This window comes from Planococcus citri, chromosome 4 (genome assembly GCF_950023065.1).
Source record: "Planococcus citri chromosome 4, ihPlaCitr1.1, whole genome shotgun sequence".
In the NCBI taxonomy this organism is placed as follows: Eukaryota; Metazoa; Arthropoda; class Insecta; order Hemiptera; family Pseudococcidae; genus Planococcus; species Planococcus citri.
In genome coordinates this window covers 17,095,922-17,113,443 of record NC_088680.1, presented here as the reverse complement: position 1 = coordinate 17,113,443, position 17,522 = coordinate 17,095,922, and the positions used below count along the sequence as shown (strand labels likewise).

The window sequence follows — 17,522 nt, the reverse complement described above, 5'->3', positions numbered from 1 at the left end:
AAAGTTAGTCGAGGAGCCAGCTTAAGGATCTATTGCACCCCCCTCCCTACCTCCACCCCGTCGATCCTCTGGGACAACTTTTTTCTTAAAGGGGGAGCCTTAAGGAACATTTCTAGCCCTTGCTCAGAAAAAAGTGGCCCTACTTACAAAATGGCAGGCATTTTGATTGACAGGTCAGCCGAAATCGCAGATTTTGCGATCCAACGTAGGACTTGCACAAAATTCTTCAAACCGTACAAAGATAGATCGAAAGATCAGGCAAAAATTTATCACCTGTCAACATTTCAAGTGCTAAAGTGCGTTTTTCGATTTTTGGTGAATTTTTGAAAATCAAATTCATTCCAAAAATGAAGAGGAAAAAATCAAAATTTTACCAATTTGACCAAGAAAGCTGAAATTTCGGATATACCCTATTTTCGACATGCCAGATTCATTGGAAACTGTTTCAACCCGTTTTGAGCAGTTCTGGAGCCTCCAGCAGATTTTTTAAAATCGAAATTTCTACAAAATTTCATCAAAATGGAGTTGGAAAGCTGAAATCTATTCTGCAAACCAGTTTCAATGTGCTACGAAGTACTGCAGGGGAATTTCAAGTCGTTTTGGAGCCTCCAGCGATTTTTTGAAAATTACTGGAGCCTCCAGCAGATTTTTCAAACTTTGAATTTTTACAAAATTTCATCAAACATGGGATGGAAAGTTGAAATTTTCTCTACACTCCAATTTTAACACCCTCCGAAGACAACTTCAGGTGGGTTCAAGTCATTTTGGAGCCTCCAGCGACTTTTTGAAAATTACTGGAGCCTCTAGTAGATTTTGAGAACTCTAAATTCCCACAAAATTTCATCAAATGGAGTTGGATAACCGAAATTTACTCTGCAAACTAATTTCAATGCGCTACGAAGTCAACTGCAGGAGGATTTCAAGTCATTTTGGAGCCTCCAACGATTTTTTGAAAATTACTGAAGCCTCCAGCCGATTTTCGAAACTTGAAATTTCCCCAAAATTTCATGAAACAGAGATGGAAAGTCGAAATTCATTCTGCAAACTAATTTCAATTCGCTACGAACTCGACTGCTGGTGGATTTCAAGTCGTTTTGGAGCTTCCAGCGACTTTTTGAAAGGTTGTATGGCGTTTTTTGGAAAATTGAAATTTCCAAAAAGTAGCTGGAAGCTTCAAAACCATTTGAAACCACCATTCAAGTCGACTTCATATCGCATTGAAATTAGTTTTCGAAGTAAATTTCAGCTTGCCAACTTCATTTGGTAAAATGTATGCGGGAATTTCAGTTTCAAAAATCTACTAGAGACTCCAGTAATTTTCAAAAAAGTCACTGGAGGCTCCAAAATGACTTGAATCCACCTGAAGTCGTTTTCAGAGGGTGTTAAAATTGGAGTGTAGAGAAAATTTCAGCTTTCCATCCCATCCCATGTTTGATGAAATTTTGTAAAAATTCAAAGTTTGAAAAATCTGCTGGAGGCTCCAAAACGACTTGAAATTCCCCTGCAGTACTTCGTAGCGCATTGAAACTGGTTTTCAGAATAAATTTCAGCTTTCCAACTCCATTTTGATGAAATTTTGTAGAAATTTCGAGTTTAAAACATCTGCTGGAGGCTCCAGAACTGCTCAAAACGGGTTGAAACAGTTTCCAATCGATTTGGCATGTCGAAAATAGGGTATATCCTAAATTTCAGCTTTCTTGGTCAATTTGGTAAAATTTTGATTTTTTCCCTCATTCTTGACCCGAATTTGATTTTCAAATAATTCACCAAAAATCGAAAAACGTACTTTAGCACTTGAAATGTTGACAGGTGATAAATTTTTGCCTGATCTTTCGATCCATCTTTGTATGGACTACGGTTTGAAGAATTTTGTGCAACTCCTATGTTGGAACGTAAAATCTGCGATTTCGGCTGATTTGTTAATCAAAATGGCTGCCATTTTGTGAGTAGGGCCACTTTTTTTTGAGTACAAGGGCTAGAAATGTTCCTCAGGAACACCTCCCCCTTTACGAAAAAAATTGTCCCGGAGGATCAACCGGGGGGGGGGCGCAATAGATCCTTGAGCGGGCTCCCCCACTAAGTAGGTTGTATAGAATGAGAAAATCCACTTTTCAAAAATCACGAAAATCACAATCCGATTTTAGGTTTAAAATTCTTCTAAAATGATCAAAATGCGATTAGGTGGGTACCTATTTCGTTGAAATATTTCAATTTTTCGCAAAATTTTAACGCAATTTTGCCAGACCGTATGAAAATGTTTTAAAATAATCAAAATCATGATCCAATTTTGGGCTTAAAATTTTTTTAAAGTGGTCAAAAAACATTTTTCTCGAAGTAATTGTATTTTTTACGAAATTTTGACTCATTTCGATAGGTCACATGACATCTTTCCTTTTCAGAAATAGTACCTACCTACCAAAAATCATGACCCAATTTTGGGCTCAAAATTCTTCAAAAACCATTTTCGTTAGAGTAAGTACATTATATTTGTATTTCTCGTGAAATTTCAATCCATTTTGATAGGTCGCACGACATCTGTTTCAAAATTCCCAAAAATCATAACTCGATATTTTGGAGCTCAATATTTACCGAAAAATTTCAATTTCTCGCATTATTTTAATCCATTTTGATAAGTCGCATGATACTGTTTCAATTAATCCAAAAATCTTGTCTCAATTTTGCGTTAAAAATTCTTCAAGATTGCTCCGAAATCATATTCGTTGAAATAATTTGTATTTCTAGCGAAATTTTAATACGTTTTGATATGTCACATATGATACTTTTTCAAAAAACTCAAAAATCATGTCCCAATATTTCACCTTCAAAATTCTTCAAAATTGCCATCAAATAATTTTCGTTGAAAGATTTAGCTGATGAGGTCCTACTTCATCTGAATAATTTTTATTACGTAGGTACCTACATCTATACCAACGATTTTTTTATGTTTTCCATAGTGAACTTCAAACAATAATACCTATTACGAATCGTTTTTGCCTTTTAGATCTTCGAATCGTACTTCAATGGTGTCATATACCATTTTATATTCATTAATAATCATTCTTCAATAAACCTAAGTCAATAATAACAAACTCGAGACAATGTTTCATTATAAATTATATCTACTTTATTCATCATCGAACAAGACACTTTAAAAGCAAACAATAATATTACTCAGTTAGGTATACTTAAGCCATGTAGGAAATGATAAAATTCACACTCCATAAATAGGTAAACACGATTATCTCTATACGATATAAGTATAAGTAAAAATAACTCTAAAATAAATTTATAAAAAACCTGAAACAGTTTGTAAAAAATAATGACAAGTGAGCTATTTTTGCACATTACGACTAAAAATCAAATTTTAAAAACTTTCACAACGAATAATTTACACAAGATCAACTGACTCGAACAACATTATAGCGATGAATTAAAAAAGACAGACGGTAGCGTAAAAGCAGCTATATGAAAGATAAATAATAAAATTCACAATCAATCGATATCGAACACATTAAGAACATATACGAATGTAAAATTGACGACTTTTGAAATCAAATATACTATAGTAAGACAGGTAAAGTAAAATAAACAAACATCAGTTTGACGACGGAACTTTTCACGTATTTTAAATCGAACTTGAAGCTTTTACATCTGATGTTGACGTCGATGGACTTTGATCGGTAGATACGTCAGTTGGTTTGGCGAGTTTTTCGTCCGATTTCGATTTACCTGGCGATGGCTTTTTATTCGTACTTGAAGTCGCAGGTTTAGGCTCATTTATCACCGGAGCAGTCGGAATCGGTGTCGATGCAGGTGCTGGCTGATCAGTAGTGCCGGTAGTAGTCGATCCTGAAGCTGGACTTGGCTGATCAGTAGTGCCGGTAGTAGTCGATCCTGAAGCTGGACTCTGGACTGTAGTGGATGTCGAAGCGATTTCACCATCACCATCAGCACCGCTAATGCTGCCGGTAGCTGTGGTTTCAGGTACAGATCCGGTCTGAGGAAAATCCTACGAAAGAACCAATCATTACAGTCGAGTCAAAAAGTACATGTAAACGATCGAAGTACCAAAAATGGATAGGTCTAGGTATACTCACTTCCGGTGGCGCTATGGTCATCGAGATGGTGTCTTTTCGGAAACTAATGCTGGTGAACGTGTCTTCAAACAGAAAATTGGGGAATGGCAAACGACCTTTGCCGAAAATTGGAACTCTGTCAAACCACACACGAGATATATTTAGTAATTAGAATACAGCTACGAGTAAAATTAACCTATCAATATAGAAGATTACGTATAGGTAATTGATACACTCACCTTTTCATAATGGTGTAAAGACCAGCAGCGTGTTTATGCGATAACGGTATTAAATTCAATATAGTGCATATCCTGAAACAATTAACGATCGACAATACACGAATAAAAAATACGAAATAACCGAGATGCAAATCGAGTTCGAAATCAAAAATAAACCTATCCAACTTACACTTTCAGATTTACGTAGATTTGCTTCTCCACAACAATACTGATTTCTTCCATTTTTTTGAACAAAAACAGGAACCTATTAAGAACGATTAACGATCACGGTTAGTTACATATAAACATGTAGCGAATTAATCGTTAAGTTATCTCGTTACTGTAGACAAAAATAAATAGGTATTCTTATACTTACTGCACAACGCAGAGCATTCCCAAATACCAAACTTTAACGCTTAACGGTAAGATCTGCATCAAATTATAGATTTCTGACGAAATGCTGTAAAAATATCCAATTCGAATTAAATTCGGATCTATGTTAAATTATTATAAAGAAGATCCGTATTAGTAGATTTAAAACAATCGAAACTTACTATTTCGTAATCTGCCACGATTTCTCTATCGCGTAGGCCCAAAACGAATACATCAATACGACCGGAAAAAAGAAATATTGTATCGCCGTTATCGTTAGAAATACACTCGTACTGAAAGCCGAGGATATCGCGTTTTTCAGCATAATTAATAATTGATAATCGTTATCCATGGTTAAAAAACTAGAATCGCGAACCGAACTGGAACTTTCCATTTTCTAAAATCAACACAACGAAAAAGATGACGAGTTTCGAAATTAGTATCTGAAATTAGCTAACACGTACGATCAAATCACTCGAATATACCTATCTCGAAACTTGAGCTACGAATGAACAAAGTTCTATTTTCAAACGAACACACCGAGGATCGTTGTAACTTGAAAATAATACTTATTGAATTCCTACACAGAGTTACCAACGAAACATATCAATTTATCGTTACGTGCATCGTTTACTTTGTCATTTCAATGTTTGAAATCAGACAAACTCGACATGGAGGGGTAGGCATGATTCAACTTTGACCATATTGTGCTTAAGGTTCATCTATGATGGAAATTTACTTCGACGGTGGATGATTGGAACTTGGAAGGAGTGAGCGGTGCGTGAAAAGTAACAGTTTTGCGATAAAATTCAGGTTTCCATAATAATAGAAGCTTTTCTAGTGGAATTTCCCCATAGCATATTGATTGTCTTGTGTGAATGAAGAGATGCATCAAGATATTGAAACGATTTTCGCAGAAGAATCTAGAAAGATTGAAAAAAAATGGTCAAATATTAAATTAGAATTATGAAAATAATTTATATTATCGATCAATGATCTCGAAATTATCAATCTAAGACATAAGTTCAATTCGCCAATTAATCATTGTTCGAATATTACGTACAAATTCTTACTTGCGCCTTGAATCTTTAGGTAGGCAGTTTAATTAACATCAGTTCGTGAATACGAATGGAATTCCTTTACACTTCTCTCGAAAATTCATCTTTGTCTTACTCAGCTGTTTTAGCTCAAATTTCTGCAGACTTATAAAACAATTAAAAGAACAGCTCGAACAAATCAACATCTTTAACTTAAGTATTTCTAAAATCGAAATTTCGAATTAATCGACACAATTGATGGAGAATTCAAATAACATAAATTTAGATCAATTCTAACCCATTACAAAGAAGGCGTATCAATACTCTTTATCGAAAGTAAACTTCGAAAATTAATCATCGAGGAACTAAACCGAACTGAAATTGAAGAGCCAAAAAAAACTGAAAATTATCTACCCAGAGGGAATAAAATTCTACCAATATTGCAAAACACATTATAAATCATAAGTCGAAAATATTTGAAAAAAAAACAAACAAATAAAATTCACATTCGCTGAACGTATAATACTATTTTATAACAAATTGGAAAAAAATCAACGTGATTTATAATAACACAGGTAAGTCTAGGTACATAAACAAGTAAAATATTATAGAATTCGATAAACTACTGATATTTGCTACGTTATCAGCACCATTCTAACTGAAGAAGTAAGTAGACTGCAGGATGCTCTGCAAATCGAATTTTCCTTTTCCGGGCACTTTTGCCAGTACCTCGTGAGGTAATTTACAGCCGTACTCGGGCATGTATCTACGAAATCAAATTCATTTAATTATTTTCCTATTACAAATAAAGTGAAAATATTTTCAAAAGTGGAAATTCTTACGGATAGGAATTGTGAAACTTTCTCAATAAATAGGCTGACAAGTTTTCTAAAATCGGTTCCGAGTGAAGAGCTACGAATTGCTTGCGACAAATCTGCAAAATTGAAACGATCGATTTAATATACTCGAGTTGAATTTAATACACGTTGAAAAATGTTTCGAGGGATTTTCTACGTATATACTTCGTTCATCACATCGACGGTGCAAGGATGGGTCCAAAAACAATCGTGGACCGAAACGAAGGTGATATTTTCGCGTTCGCAGAATAATGAAGTTAACATCATGTGACTAGAATCCAACGAATGGACGAAGTTGGGTGGAAATGCGTTCTTTTGCTTCACAGCGTTTGGTTTTCTGCACCGAAAAAATAAAATAGAATTATATTTAAATAACAAATCGCAAATCAGGAAAGAAATATTTTTCGTGAAGTCGAATTAAATTTAAGGTAGAAAAATCACGTCGACTTACAAAACAACGTCTAAGCTGACTTGACTCAATTTGCCATTTTTGTCGTTTAATAAATGAGACACCCTTTTTTTAGAATACGGCTGCATAACTGGTAATCCAAGTGGAGTCAACCATTCGATATTTTTACCACATGTGCCCGATATGAATTTGGCGGAATCGGTCAACCAATTCTAAAAATGAATCAAAACAAAAAATTAATATCACGTTTTCAACTGCTGAAACTCATTAAGCGTATTCTCTTGAGTCAATATTGAGTATTGACGTTGAATAAAAACCGAATTCAATCAATAATGAAGTTCAGTCTATACTTTAAACTATACCGTTATGGTTGAAGTTCAAACAACGATGAGATAATTTCAAAGATTACTCGATTACTCGTATTTTACCTGAATTTCTCGAGACGATGTGAACATTTCTTGTAAACAGTGGAACGTCTTCGACGTCAAGTACGTTGAAGCACCCCATACCAAGTTCTTCGGGAAACTATCGATATCTACGAAAAATAAATACATGAGAGTGGAAATACTCGAACCAGGAATACAAAAATCACATTTCGTTTAATCTACAAATCGAAATCGTGACGTCAATTCTCGAAACTTTTCCATAAATTTACGTACATATAGAGACGAGGTCATTTACCTTTGAGCTGTTTGGCGATTTGCAGCCTTGCGCCGTATCTCGTCACACCGTAGACAGTTGTCATAATCGTTTGCTTGATTACTTTACGTTTAATGAATCCTTCGAGAGCTATTGCAATTTCTGATCCATTTGCGGCATCTTTCAATCGTTCTCGTTCCACCTACGAATATATTTTGATTTTAACACCTTACAAATTCTCGTTTTAAACAACATCTCTTTTCAATCACTTACCAAAGTAACAACACAACTGTAAACATCCTGGGGAATAGTACAAGGGACCAAATTGACACTTTCGGCGCCAGCTTGATCTCTACCGAGAGCAGCGTAGTGCTGCAGACCATTACACGAGCCATCTTGATGAACTGGGAAATGGCTGATGTAATTTTCCGGGTCGCCGCTGTCGATTGCTTTCTTGATCTCCATACAGCATGCTAACGTTTGCCATTGCTCTTCCGAATCAGCCCACCACATTTTACCAGTCAGTGGGTTTTCGGCCGAGTCTAAAATATCGGCTAGAATTTCTTCGGCGTAACGTAACCGTTCTGATAACGGTTCGCGTTTCTTTAATCCGGTCAAATTGATGCAGTGGATCTGCACAATGATGGAAAAGATAAGAATTAAATCGTAGGTCGATTTTGTATCAACAGATTTTCATTTTTTACTTACTTTTAACCAATCTAGCCCTTTGGGACCTAATTTCTCGCCTCTCGCGAACACCAGCAACGATCTCGCCATATCGTTACCTAAATGCGTCAAATGAGGAGGCACCGGATACACTCTTCCTCTGAAATCCATATTATGAGGCAACCAAAATACCCGTTTACGAAACTGTAATCAAATATCGACATGTATTTCATCAAAAAACCACGACCGATTAAAATTTTTCTCATGCGGATCTGGTATGAACTTACATGATTGGCCAACGATAATCTGTACAGAGCTTCGCACCAGAGACCGAACATTTCAGCTTTGCGTCGACTTTGAGCAGCTCTTTCTTGATAAGTTAAGCTTTTTTGGCTCGAATCGAGAGATGCATTAGTATTTGTAAAAGCTGAAACGTGTAGAGGAATATCCAGTCGAGTCGATCCTCCTTTTCTGAATACCTCCAACACGACATCTAATACAGATTCGTTGATTTTCCAAGGAATCGAGCCCAGCTGATTGAGCGAATCGAAAACCGGATATAATCGTTGGGGAGCCGCTTCCTCGACTACTTTCGATGAAACACCGTAGTGAAGTCTGGAAAATAAATAACACCTTATGTAACAAAGCTCGAGGATCGAATTTGAAAAAAGCAACGAACCAAGGAAAGCAAATCACCTAATAAAATCAGCTTTTGCGAGAACGTATCCGCCATTATTGACAGATGTCCAAGGTACCGGCGGTGACACCATAGGCAACATGTTCACATCGAAGAATAAATCATCGCTGACCATTTCTTTATACAATCGGGCCAACTGAGGATGCGGTTTCAATTCCTCGAGTAACATATGCCCTTGATACCGGAACAACGAGTAGAAAGCTGGAAGATATTCGCTGTGGAAAGAAACACGATGAAATTAATTAATCAAATTGAATAATCAGCGAATTGAAATTGTTATGTGTGTAGAATTGAATGGGAAAATGGTACCAATACTTACGGAGTACTATTCTGTTTTAAACAGTTTACGTCGGTTTTAACATCTTTGATGATTATATTGTACAGAAATTTGCCTATTTCGTGGACTACTCCAGGTGGCCAAAGTTCTTCTTTGTCGTCCTACAAACATAACGAAGTTCTAATTATTTCACAAAAATGTCTCAAAATCGACACACCGAAACTTCAAAAAGTTCTCATTTTTCCGTTTTTACCCAAACAAAAACAGAATACCAAGTGAAAAAAAAAAAATTAAAATTAATAAATTACCAAAGAGGCTCCTTCAGAAGCTGTACTATGCAACAAATTTTGCCATTGATGTCTGGTATTGAGAGATTTCGAGTTGAGTTCAGGATTCAGATACCATTTGCAATAATTTTTGTAAACATTTTCTATTTTATCCATAATACCATGCTGTTGCCTATGTTTTATTTGATACCTAATAAAAATACGAAAATCGAGTAAATAAATTCACACTTGTGGTATTTATCGAATCAAATCGAATCCAGTATTTAATGTTATTCTCACTTTAATCTAACTTGATGGCCAAGCTGTTTGTACAATACTCTCAAATTCGGACTGAATGTCTCCGAGCCTTGGACCAGACGGCGAATTTCCTGCAGAATCACAAAACACGTTAAAATCTTTCATATCTAAAATGGTAACCCTGCGTTATGTTCATATTAACCTAATTTTCACAATAAAGATAAGATACGTAATTTCCCCCAAAGTTAATGAACTTTGAATTACAGTAATAAAATCATTGATATCTCACTTGTAAAATTATATCAACGAATTGCTCGTGCGTCAAAGCTTTCAAATACGGATAAATATTAATGCCGTAACATGATTTTGTAGAATTCTGCTGGATTTTCATCAATTCCAGATCTCTCTGTAACGCTTCTCGAATTGACATTCTCCACATATCTTCTAATTCACGCCATTTAGCTCTCTGAAAAAAAAACACGAACAGGAACATAAAATAAATCAAATCAAAAATGGGATGGCTTTTTTTTTCAAATTACCAACTTACGTATTGTTTTATTTCATCAGTGAGTTCGGAAAGCGCCACAACCGATTTAATCTTCATCGGAGATGATAATTCGATTTTAAGTTGCTCTTGTATATAATTCTCCATTTGCTCATCGTTTACTAATTCTCGACAAGGAGATTTATATTTTTTACCAGACTGAAAAAAAATCAACATGAGTGAAACAATCCTTTATCTCTTCAGCGATTAGTTATTACTTATTAGTTAATTTTTAAGTTCCATTTACCGGTTTATTTAGTTCATTCAACAAGCTACAATTGTAATGCAGCATGGGAGGATGATAATGTGGAACGAAGTCTGCATCTAGACGTCGAACAGCCTTCAAAACGTGTTCTCTTTGATCACCAAGATACGTACAGTGATCGAAAAGATGTTGGAAATCGAAACTCTGCGATTAAAAAACAATAACCAATAATCTAAACCAGATTCAGACAAGTTTGCAGTACGAAAATTTGCTTACTTTGCTTTTCATATCTTGATGTAAAAATTGAAGCTTAGCTATATTATTTTCATCTTCGGGTAATCTGCCGAACGTTTCAAATGCCGCAGCGTACGATTGAGGATTTGGACTTACGCCAGTATGTCTCATCATACGTAAGAGTTCCATCACCTTTTCGACATTACCCTGAAAAAACATCAGATAAATTATATTATATTGGTTTCAAATTAATTCCAACGTAATTTTCGATAAGTACCTTTTTTGCATATCCGTGCATTAGAGAATTAAATGGACGAGCGCTTCTGATTTGAAATATTTTTTTGTTGATGTTCTTATTCGTGTATCGACTGAGGGTGCCGAAACCGATATTTAAATAATCACAATGCACCTGCAATGATAATTTAAATTGAAATCATTCCGCACTAAAAACAAAATAAAATAAAATGGACGAGAAGAACTTACACATAAATCGATATACGATGTCAAGTTGATATTGAATTTTTCTATAATAAATTGAATTTCTTGTTCTTTCAATTGTTTGACTTTCTCTGCCGCCTCCGGATTCTTCACACTAAACGAACATCGGAAATTCATTGCTTAAAAATTCGAACAATTTACTTATCGATTTGTATGGAATCAAATTACATACCTTTTCGCTTTAGATTTAATTTTCTCGAGAACATTTTGTTTACTGGATGCTTCACTGGTTTTAGTTTCATCGAGATCTTTCAAGAAACTGATTTCTGGTATCATTTCAACGTCTTCTTTATTTCTTTGAATCAACTCCCATTCTAATTCTTTTTCTATCTCTTGCTCGAAAAAATCGTCCTTCAAGGGGAATAAATTAGCAGGATTAAACAACGCTGGATATTCATCGGGTTGATTGGGAGGATTTGGAACAGCAACACTGGTGGTTTCCGCGGTTTCCGCGGGTTCAGGAAGTAAAACAGAAGCTGGCTTGACAGCATTATGCAAATATTTCAAAGATGAATCCGGTTGTTCGGTTAGTTTGGATATTTGGCGCGCAGTAAGATTTTTCACAACTGCTTTAGTCGTCTTGCTACTGTCCTCGTTAACTACGAATTTTAAAACACAACGTTATCAAAAAATATGAATTTATGTAAGATTAAGTAAATAGATTTTGATACACGTACTTTCAACCAATTCGGCATATTTCTTCTTGGGTTTTTTAATTTTCTTACGTTTTTTGATAATAGCTCGTAAACTTGCTAGTTCGGATGTGGTCAAGGTCCTGGTGAAAAACTTATTGCTATTGTGAGGTTTACCTATATATAACCAGAAGAAGCGTTAGAAGAGAAGAATATGAAGTAATGTATCTATTAAAACTGAAAAAACTCACCGGATAATATAACATCTCGATTACATAAACTGCAAGGAAACAAGGAAGGTTGATTGAACTTCAATTTAGGCAGTTTGGAACCGCTTACTTGCACAGAAGCCACCTTCAATAATCGATACATTGTGTTAATAATAGTATATATCACATTTTACGAATATTCGTCGTTAAATTAACATTTTAAATTGGAATATTGGAATAAATTTCGCGAGCGGTAACGTTCTCGAAATATTTTGATTGATTTCATTATCAATTTAGAGCACATTGCGTAGCTTAGAGCATAGAAGTCAATGCCTGGTTTTAAAAATGTCATTTCGCGGCGCTACAGTGCTGCTCCAGTAGTGGTGAAGTTTTTGTGAACTAAAATATGAAATAAATCGCCAGGTTTTTTGTTCAACAAATTGAGTGGTTGGTTCCATTTTCAAATTTCTGAAAATTTCTTCTAAAAGTTTTTTGCAAAATATGTGATCTGTCACGAGAAAACCAACTTAGTGTCCAAAAAATCGATATTTTTTTTATGGTGGAAATAAGGCTTTTGACGTATTGCGGGTTGCATATCGGTTTGCCTGAACTTTATCGGTTTGGTGGGCATTCTTATCAGTGAGTATCAAAATTTCATATTTTGAGCAATTTTCACGAGGTGTTTTTGAAATGTATAGCTTTTATTTAGTTTTTCCTTCAATTTTAAACACTGTTAAACCCTGTAATGGAAAAAGATCCTCTCTTCGTCGAGTTTTAAAGAAGTTGATAAAATGTCTTTGAACCTCGACAAAGAGCGGATCTTTTTCCATCACAGGATTTAACAGTGTTTAAAACTGGAGGAAAAACTAAATAAAAGCTATAAATTTCAAAAACACCTTGTGAAAATTGCTCAAAATATGAAATTTTGATACTCACTGATAAGAATGCCCACCAAACTAGTGTTGGCCTGAGAATATTCTCAATGCGCATAATCTGAGAATATTCGCGAATATTCGCGAATATTCTCAAACGCTTGGAGAATATTCTCTCAAAAAAATAAAAATCGGGACTTTTTTCAAAAAATTTGAAGATTTTTCTACAATTTTCCACAATTTACAAGTTTTACAACTACTTTTCTTTATAAATTTCCAATTTTCCTCAATAATTTGAAAGTTACCAAAACCTTTTCCCTATTATCTCTAAACTAGGCAATAATTTTCTAATTTTTTGAAAAGAATCTGCGGAATATGCGCAAGAATATGCGCATATTCTTGCGCATGCGCAAGCAAAAAAAGAATATTCGCGAATTTGCCCAACACTACACCAAACCGATAAAGTTCAGGCGAACCGATATGCAACCCGCAATACGTCAAAAGCCTTATGGTAGTACTCAGGGTGCTGAATCTGCCTGCGGTGCTAAAAACGTTCGCGAACGATTCTTTTGACCCTAAATTTAAAGTCAAAAAAATTGAGCAACTACAAAAAAATGAAAAAAAAATTTTTTTTTCATTTTCTCGAAATGTATGTTCGGGGGAGTCAACATGCAAATTTTTGTGGATATCGGCTCACATTTGTAGAATTTAGGCCGTTTTTTTGAAATTTGAATGAGGTTCACTCTGGAAAAATCAACTCTTTTCACCTTGAACAAATTTGTTAAGAAACGTGATAAATTTAATAATAAGTAATAACTTATTCTTCATTAATAATTCATACTCGGGTAGTTTTTGCAACATTTTTGGCAAAAAATTCAAAAAAATCGAAAAAATCGATTTTGGGAAATTTCGATTATTGGACTTGGCAACCTTGAATGTGATGATTCTGAAAAAAAAAATATCCGGTTATGTTGGGACTCATGAGGGCCAAAAAAGGTGCAAGTTTCACGAACCTACAAATTTTAAATCGCCTGATACAGAGACTCAAAACTTCAAATGCCCTTCCTGTAAAATTTACGTTTTGGACACTAGGTTGGTTTTCTCGTGACAGATCACATATCGAGAATTTTTTGAAATTTTTCGAAGTTGAGTTGAGTGATTTTAAATTTTGAATAATTCTCGAAGGAAGGCAAAGCTCACATTACGTTATTTTCGTTTATTTAATAAATTCAAAATGGCAATTCAATCATGAAAGTAATTAATTAAATTACGTACCTACACCTACACTCTACTCGTTCACTGGAAGAATTATTTCCATTCGTACGAAATTATGAAGCATTTTTGATCGACAAGAATCGCGCTGAAGATGATGAGTAAGTTGGGCAAAATAATATGATTTATTTGTTTGAGTACACCTTCTCTTTCAACAGTGTTAGAAAAACAGACTAGCGTAAAATTTCTTATTCTCCTTAGTTCGTTTTAGAGTACAGCTTCATGGATCATAATTATGGTTTAGGTTTATGCCAGCAATTGATCATCCATCCCCAAGATTTTTACGATTCTTATTCAGTATGTGATGTTTCTTATAGGATCGTCATCTTTGGCTCCAAGTATAGCGACTGGATCAGCTACAATTGAGGAAAGAATGATATCGAGCGAGATGCAAATTAAATATCGATGATACATTGTTGGAAGTTTCATACTTACTGCCACTACTCTTCAGAATAGCTGCGCAAATACCTGAAAAAAATGGTCAACGTCGAAGCTGTATTCATGAAGTATTCGAATTCGAAACCGAGTATCAAGTACTCATCACTAATCAAGATTTTTACTCACTTCCTCCTCCGAATTCGCCTGTCCAAAGATTATCTGAATGACAAGTGGATTTAGGTAGGTAAGGCACCATGAAAAATAAATTACATTTTAATGCAACGCAACTTGATTCGCTGCTGTAGGTATTTACTTATCTAATAATAAGCAAAAGTGTTTGTAGATGATTCTTTCATCACTTACAAGTATCGCACATCGATATCCAACTGACCAAATTGCAAAAATCAGCTATAGACATTTGAAAAAACAAACGTAGGTAGTGAATATATCGTCATGAATACTTCAGCAAAATACGATGTGTAGAAACATGTTAGTAAGACGTACGGAAATGAATTTGAAAACAAAGAGATGAAAAATTGTTTCGCCAAGTAATGCATCTTACCTTCAATTTGATCTTTTTCCTGATTTGTTAACGCATTTTTTTTATTTTTATTCAATGATTCGATAAACTTGATTAATCTTTGCCCACATTTGTAAATATCATGTGGATCTGCAACAAGTTGAACTCGTACGTAAAATCACAAATGTTTAAATTGAGTTCCTTGTACCCACTGGGTGGATTGCTCATGCTCGAGATAGGTAGATTAAATACTTGCCATCGTTCAGAAGTTCCGTTATATTTGATCCTACTACTCCTACATCGATTCCATGTCTGGTGATGATTTTGGCTACTGATTTGAAAAATCTAGAGATTGATTTTCTTTGATGTTTGTTATCATCATAAGCATCTGGAAGGAATCAAAATGAATTAAGTAACCTACTCAGTGAAACTCGATTTGGATTCTATTTTGTAATCGATAGTACCTATATTCAATAATGAAGTAGAATATAAAATCATATGATCAAGATTTTATTGTTTTCTATTCATGTTGTTTTTCAAAACAAAAAATTAATGGAAAAAGCTACACCCTACCCTCCTCAGTCACTCTTCAGAGACACTTAGAAGATGATGGTAATTTTTGTCATTTATTTTGCTGTAAGTAGACATTTAAGTATACGTACTGTTTTGAGAGTTGATGAATAATACATTGCACCCTGCAGGAAAAAAAATTATCGTATTTCATTAGTTTTCATAAAAGTGGATAAATTTGCGACTTACGTACGTTGTTATGTAATTCAAAATTATAGCTTAGCTCACCTACTGTGAAAATAATCAACCCGCACCAAAATGCATTTAATGATGCCATCAACGAATATACAAACGTAATGAAGTATTTACAGCAGCTGAAATTTACTAACATAGGATAAACCTTTCTTGGCGATCAACGCCTAAAAATGTATTATAAACAGATTTTTATTTTTTTATCAGTAAATCTTAGATAAGTCTGATGATAGTTATCGCCTATCGGCCACCTTCAACTTCAATATTCTTCCGGGTAGATAGCTTCTTTTTCTTTTTTAGCACCTTGAATAATTACAAAAATTGGGTAGCCGGTAGGTGAATTCACTCGATAACAATATGAGAGTTCTGGAAAGTGAAATATTTTTATTTAGAATACCTTTTCCTAAAGTTAGAAGGTGTACCATGATGTTCAATAATTTTAAAATGAGGACTTCGCGAAATTTCTAAATAAAGAGTTTACATTGAGAATACAGATTAGGGCTAGGGAAATGTAAACTGGAAATTTCGTTTGAGGTTGTGGGTAACAGATCCAGACAATTCAGTTTCTTCAATTTCGATTAAGTAATATGTGTTATTTTATTTGGACTGATTTTTTAACGGAAAATTAAATTTTCGGGTCAATTCTGGTTTGCATCCCATTCCCAGAAGCAAACTCGTATCGATTTCTAATGCTACTTACTTATATATTTTAATGATTTTTTGTTTCGAATATTTTTACATCTGATCTGATCTGATTAACGTATATTTTTGTATTGAGCTCTAAAAATTTTCCAGTTCATTTCTTACAATGTTCATAACTTTTATATTAAACTTTAATGTCTGACAACATTGTTGCCAAATAGATACATAATATAATGAACTTTGTTGAACAAGGATATTAGCTTTGTTCTTTTCGCATTTATTTTTTACACTAGTGTAGCTTGGTGTATTACACTGGAGTAGGTGGTGTACTCGACTCATGCACCACTCACACCAGTGTATGTGGTGGTGTAACATTTATTTGGTGATGTTTTTTTCATCCCATTTTTGTTATCATCATCACTTCCGATAGTTTGTAAATAGAATGAAATGAGCTTTTTTACAATTTCACTCTCCATTTACAACTTTTCTTCAATAAATTAATTCACATTTGAACACAAACGCAAAGAATTATCATCAACAATCAATTCAATTTCAGTGTGCATGGTGTACACCATCTACTCCTCCTCCAGAGCAGGAGTAGATGGTGTATGCACCAACTACACCAATGCATTACACCAGAGTACACCCGACTGAATAGAACACAAACTTGCCTGCACTAGTGTAAAAAAAAACACGGTACCACCTCTTGTGTTAGAATGGCCAAGTATTAGAATGGTCAAGTTGTAGAAAAAGAGGGAAAAAAAGGGAAAAATATTTTTGTTGCCAACCCACTTTGTTTGGAGAAGAAAATTTTGTAAAATAATTAAGTATTAGAATGGTCAAGTTGTAGAATAGTCAAGTATTAGAATGGTCAAGTATTTGAAAAATAAGGGGAAAAGAGCAATCTGTTATAAGAGGATGAGGAAGTGGTACTTAGACTTACTACTTTTTTGGATAATAGGGTACAAGGGTAGCCGTTTTC

The 17,522-nt window shown here is 34.6% G+C and overlaps 3 protein-coding genes across 3 annotated transcripts; all 3 read right to left on the bottom strand.

Annotated features, from left to right (window-relative positions):
* Positions 1-3,101: 3,101 nt before the first annotated feature.
* LOC135842309 (uncharacterized) lies at positions 3,102-5,369 on the bottom strand. The gene is made up of 7 exons (XM_065359704.1): positions 5,152-5,369; positions 4,849-5,063; positions 4,671-4,754; positions 4,485-4,559; positions 4,316-4,387; positions 4,098-4,212; positions 3,102-4,009 (listed from the first exon to the last, which is right to left on the bottom strand). The coding sequence occupies exons 2-7, from the start codon at positions 5,058-5,060 to the stop codon at positions 3,626-3,628; spliced, it is 942 nt and encodes a 313-aa protein (XP_065215776.1). The 5' UTR covers positions 5,061-5,063; positions 5,152-5,369; the 3' UTR covers positions 3,102-3,625.
* An 830-nt stretch (positions 5,370-6,199) lies between these two features.
* On the bottom strand, positions 6,200-12,395 carry mtRNApol (mitochondrial RNA polymerase). The gene is made up of 22 exons (XM_065359703.1): positions 12,137-12,395; positions 11,931-12,062; positions 11,426-11,852; positions 11,239-11,347; positions 11,033-11,164; positions 10,798-10,962; positions 10,564-10,725; positions 10,320-10,475; positions 10,062-10,238; positions 9,815-9,903; positions 9,557-9,725; positions 9,291-9,409; positions 8,971-9,186; positions 8,562-8,889; positions 8,317-8,478; positions 7,882-8,241; positions 7,651-7,810; positions 7,398-7,504; positions 7,012-7,181; positions 6,726-6,897; positions 6,546-6,637; positions 6,200-6,469 (listed from the first exon to the last, which is right to left on the bottom strand). Exons 1-22 carry the CDS (start codon positions 12,255-12,257, stop codon positions 6,358-6,360), a joined length of 3,837 nt encoding a protein of 1,278 aa, XP_065215775.1. The 5' UTR covers positions 12,258-12,395; the 3' UTR covers positions 6,200-6,357.
* A 1,945-nt stretch (positions 12,396-14,340) lies between these two features.
* On the bottom strand, positions 14,341-16,090 carry LOC135842310 (uncharacterized). The gene is made up of 8 exons (XM_065359705.1): positions 15,935-16,090; positions 15,799-15,831; positions 15,393-15,524; positions 15,179-15,286; positions 14,980-15,024; positions 14,803-14,835; positions 14,674-14,706; positions 14,341-14,594 (listed from the first exon to the last, which is right to left on the bottom strand). Exons 1-8 carry the CDS (start codon positions 16,035-16,037, stop codon positions 14,533-14,535), a joined length of 549 nt encoding a protein of 182 aa, XP_065215777.1. The 5' UTR covers positions 16,038-16,090; the 3' UTR covers positions 14,341-14,532.
* Between the last annotated feature and the right edge of the window lie 1,432 nt (positions 16,091-17,522).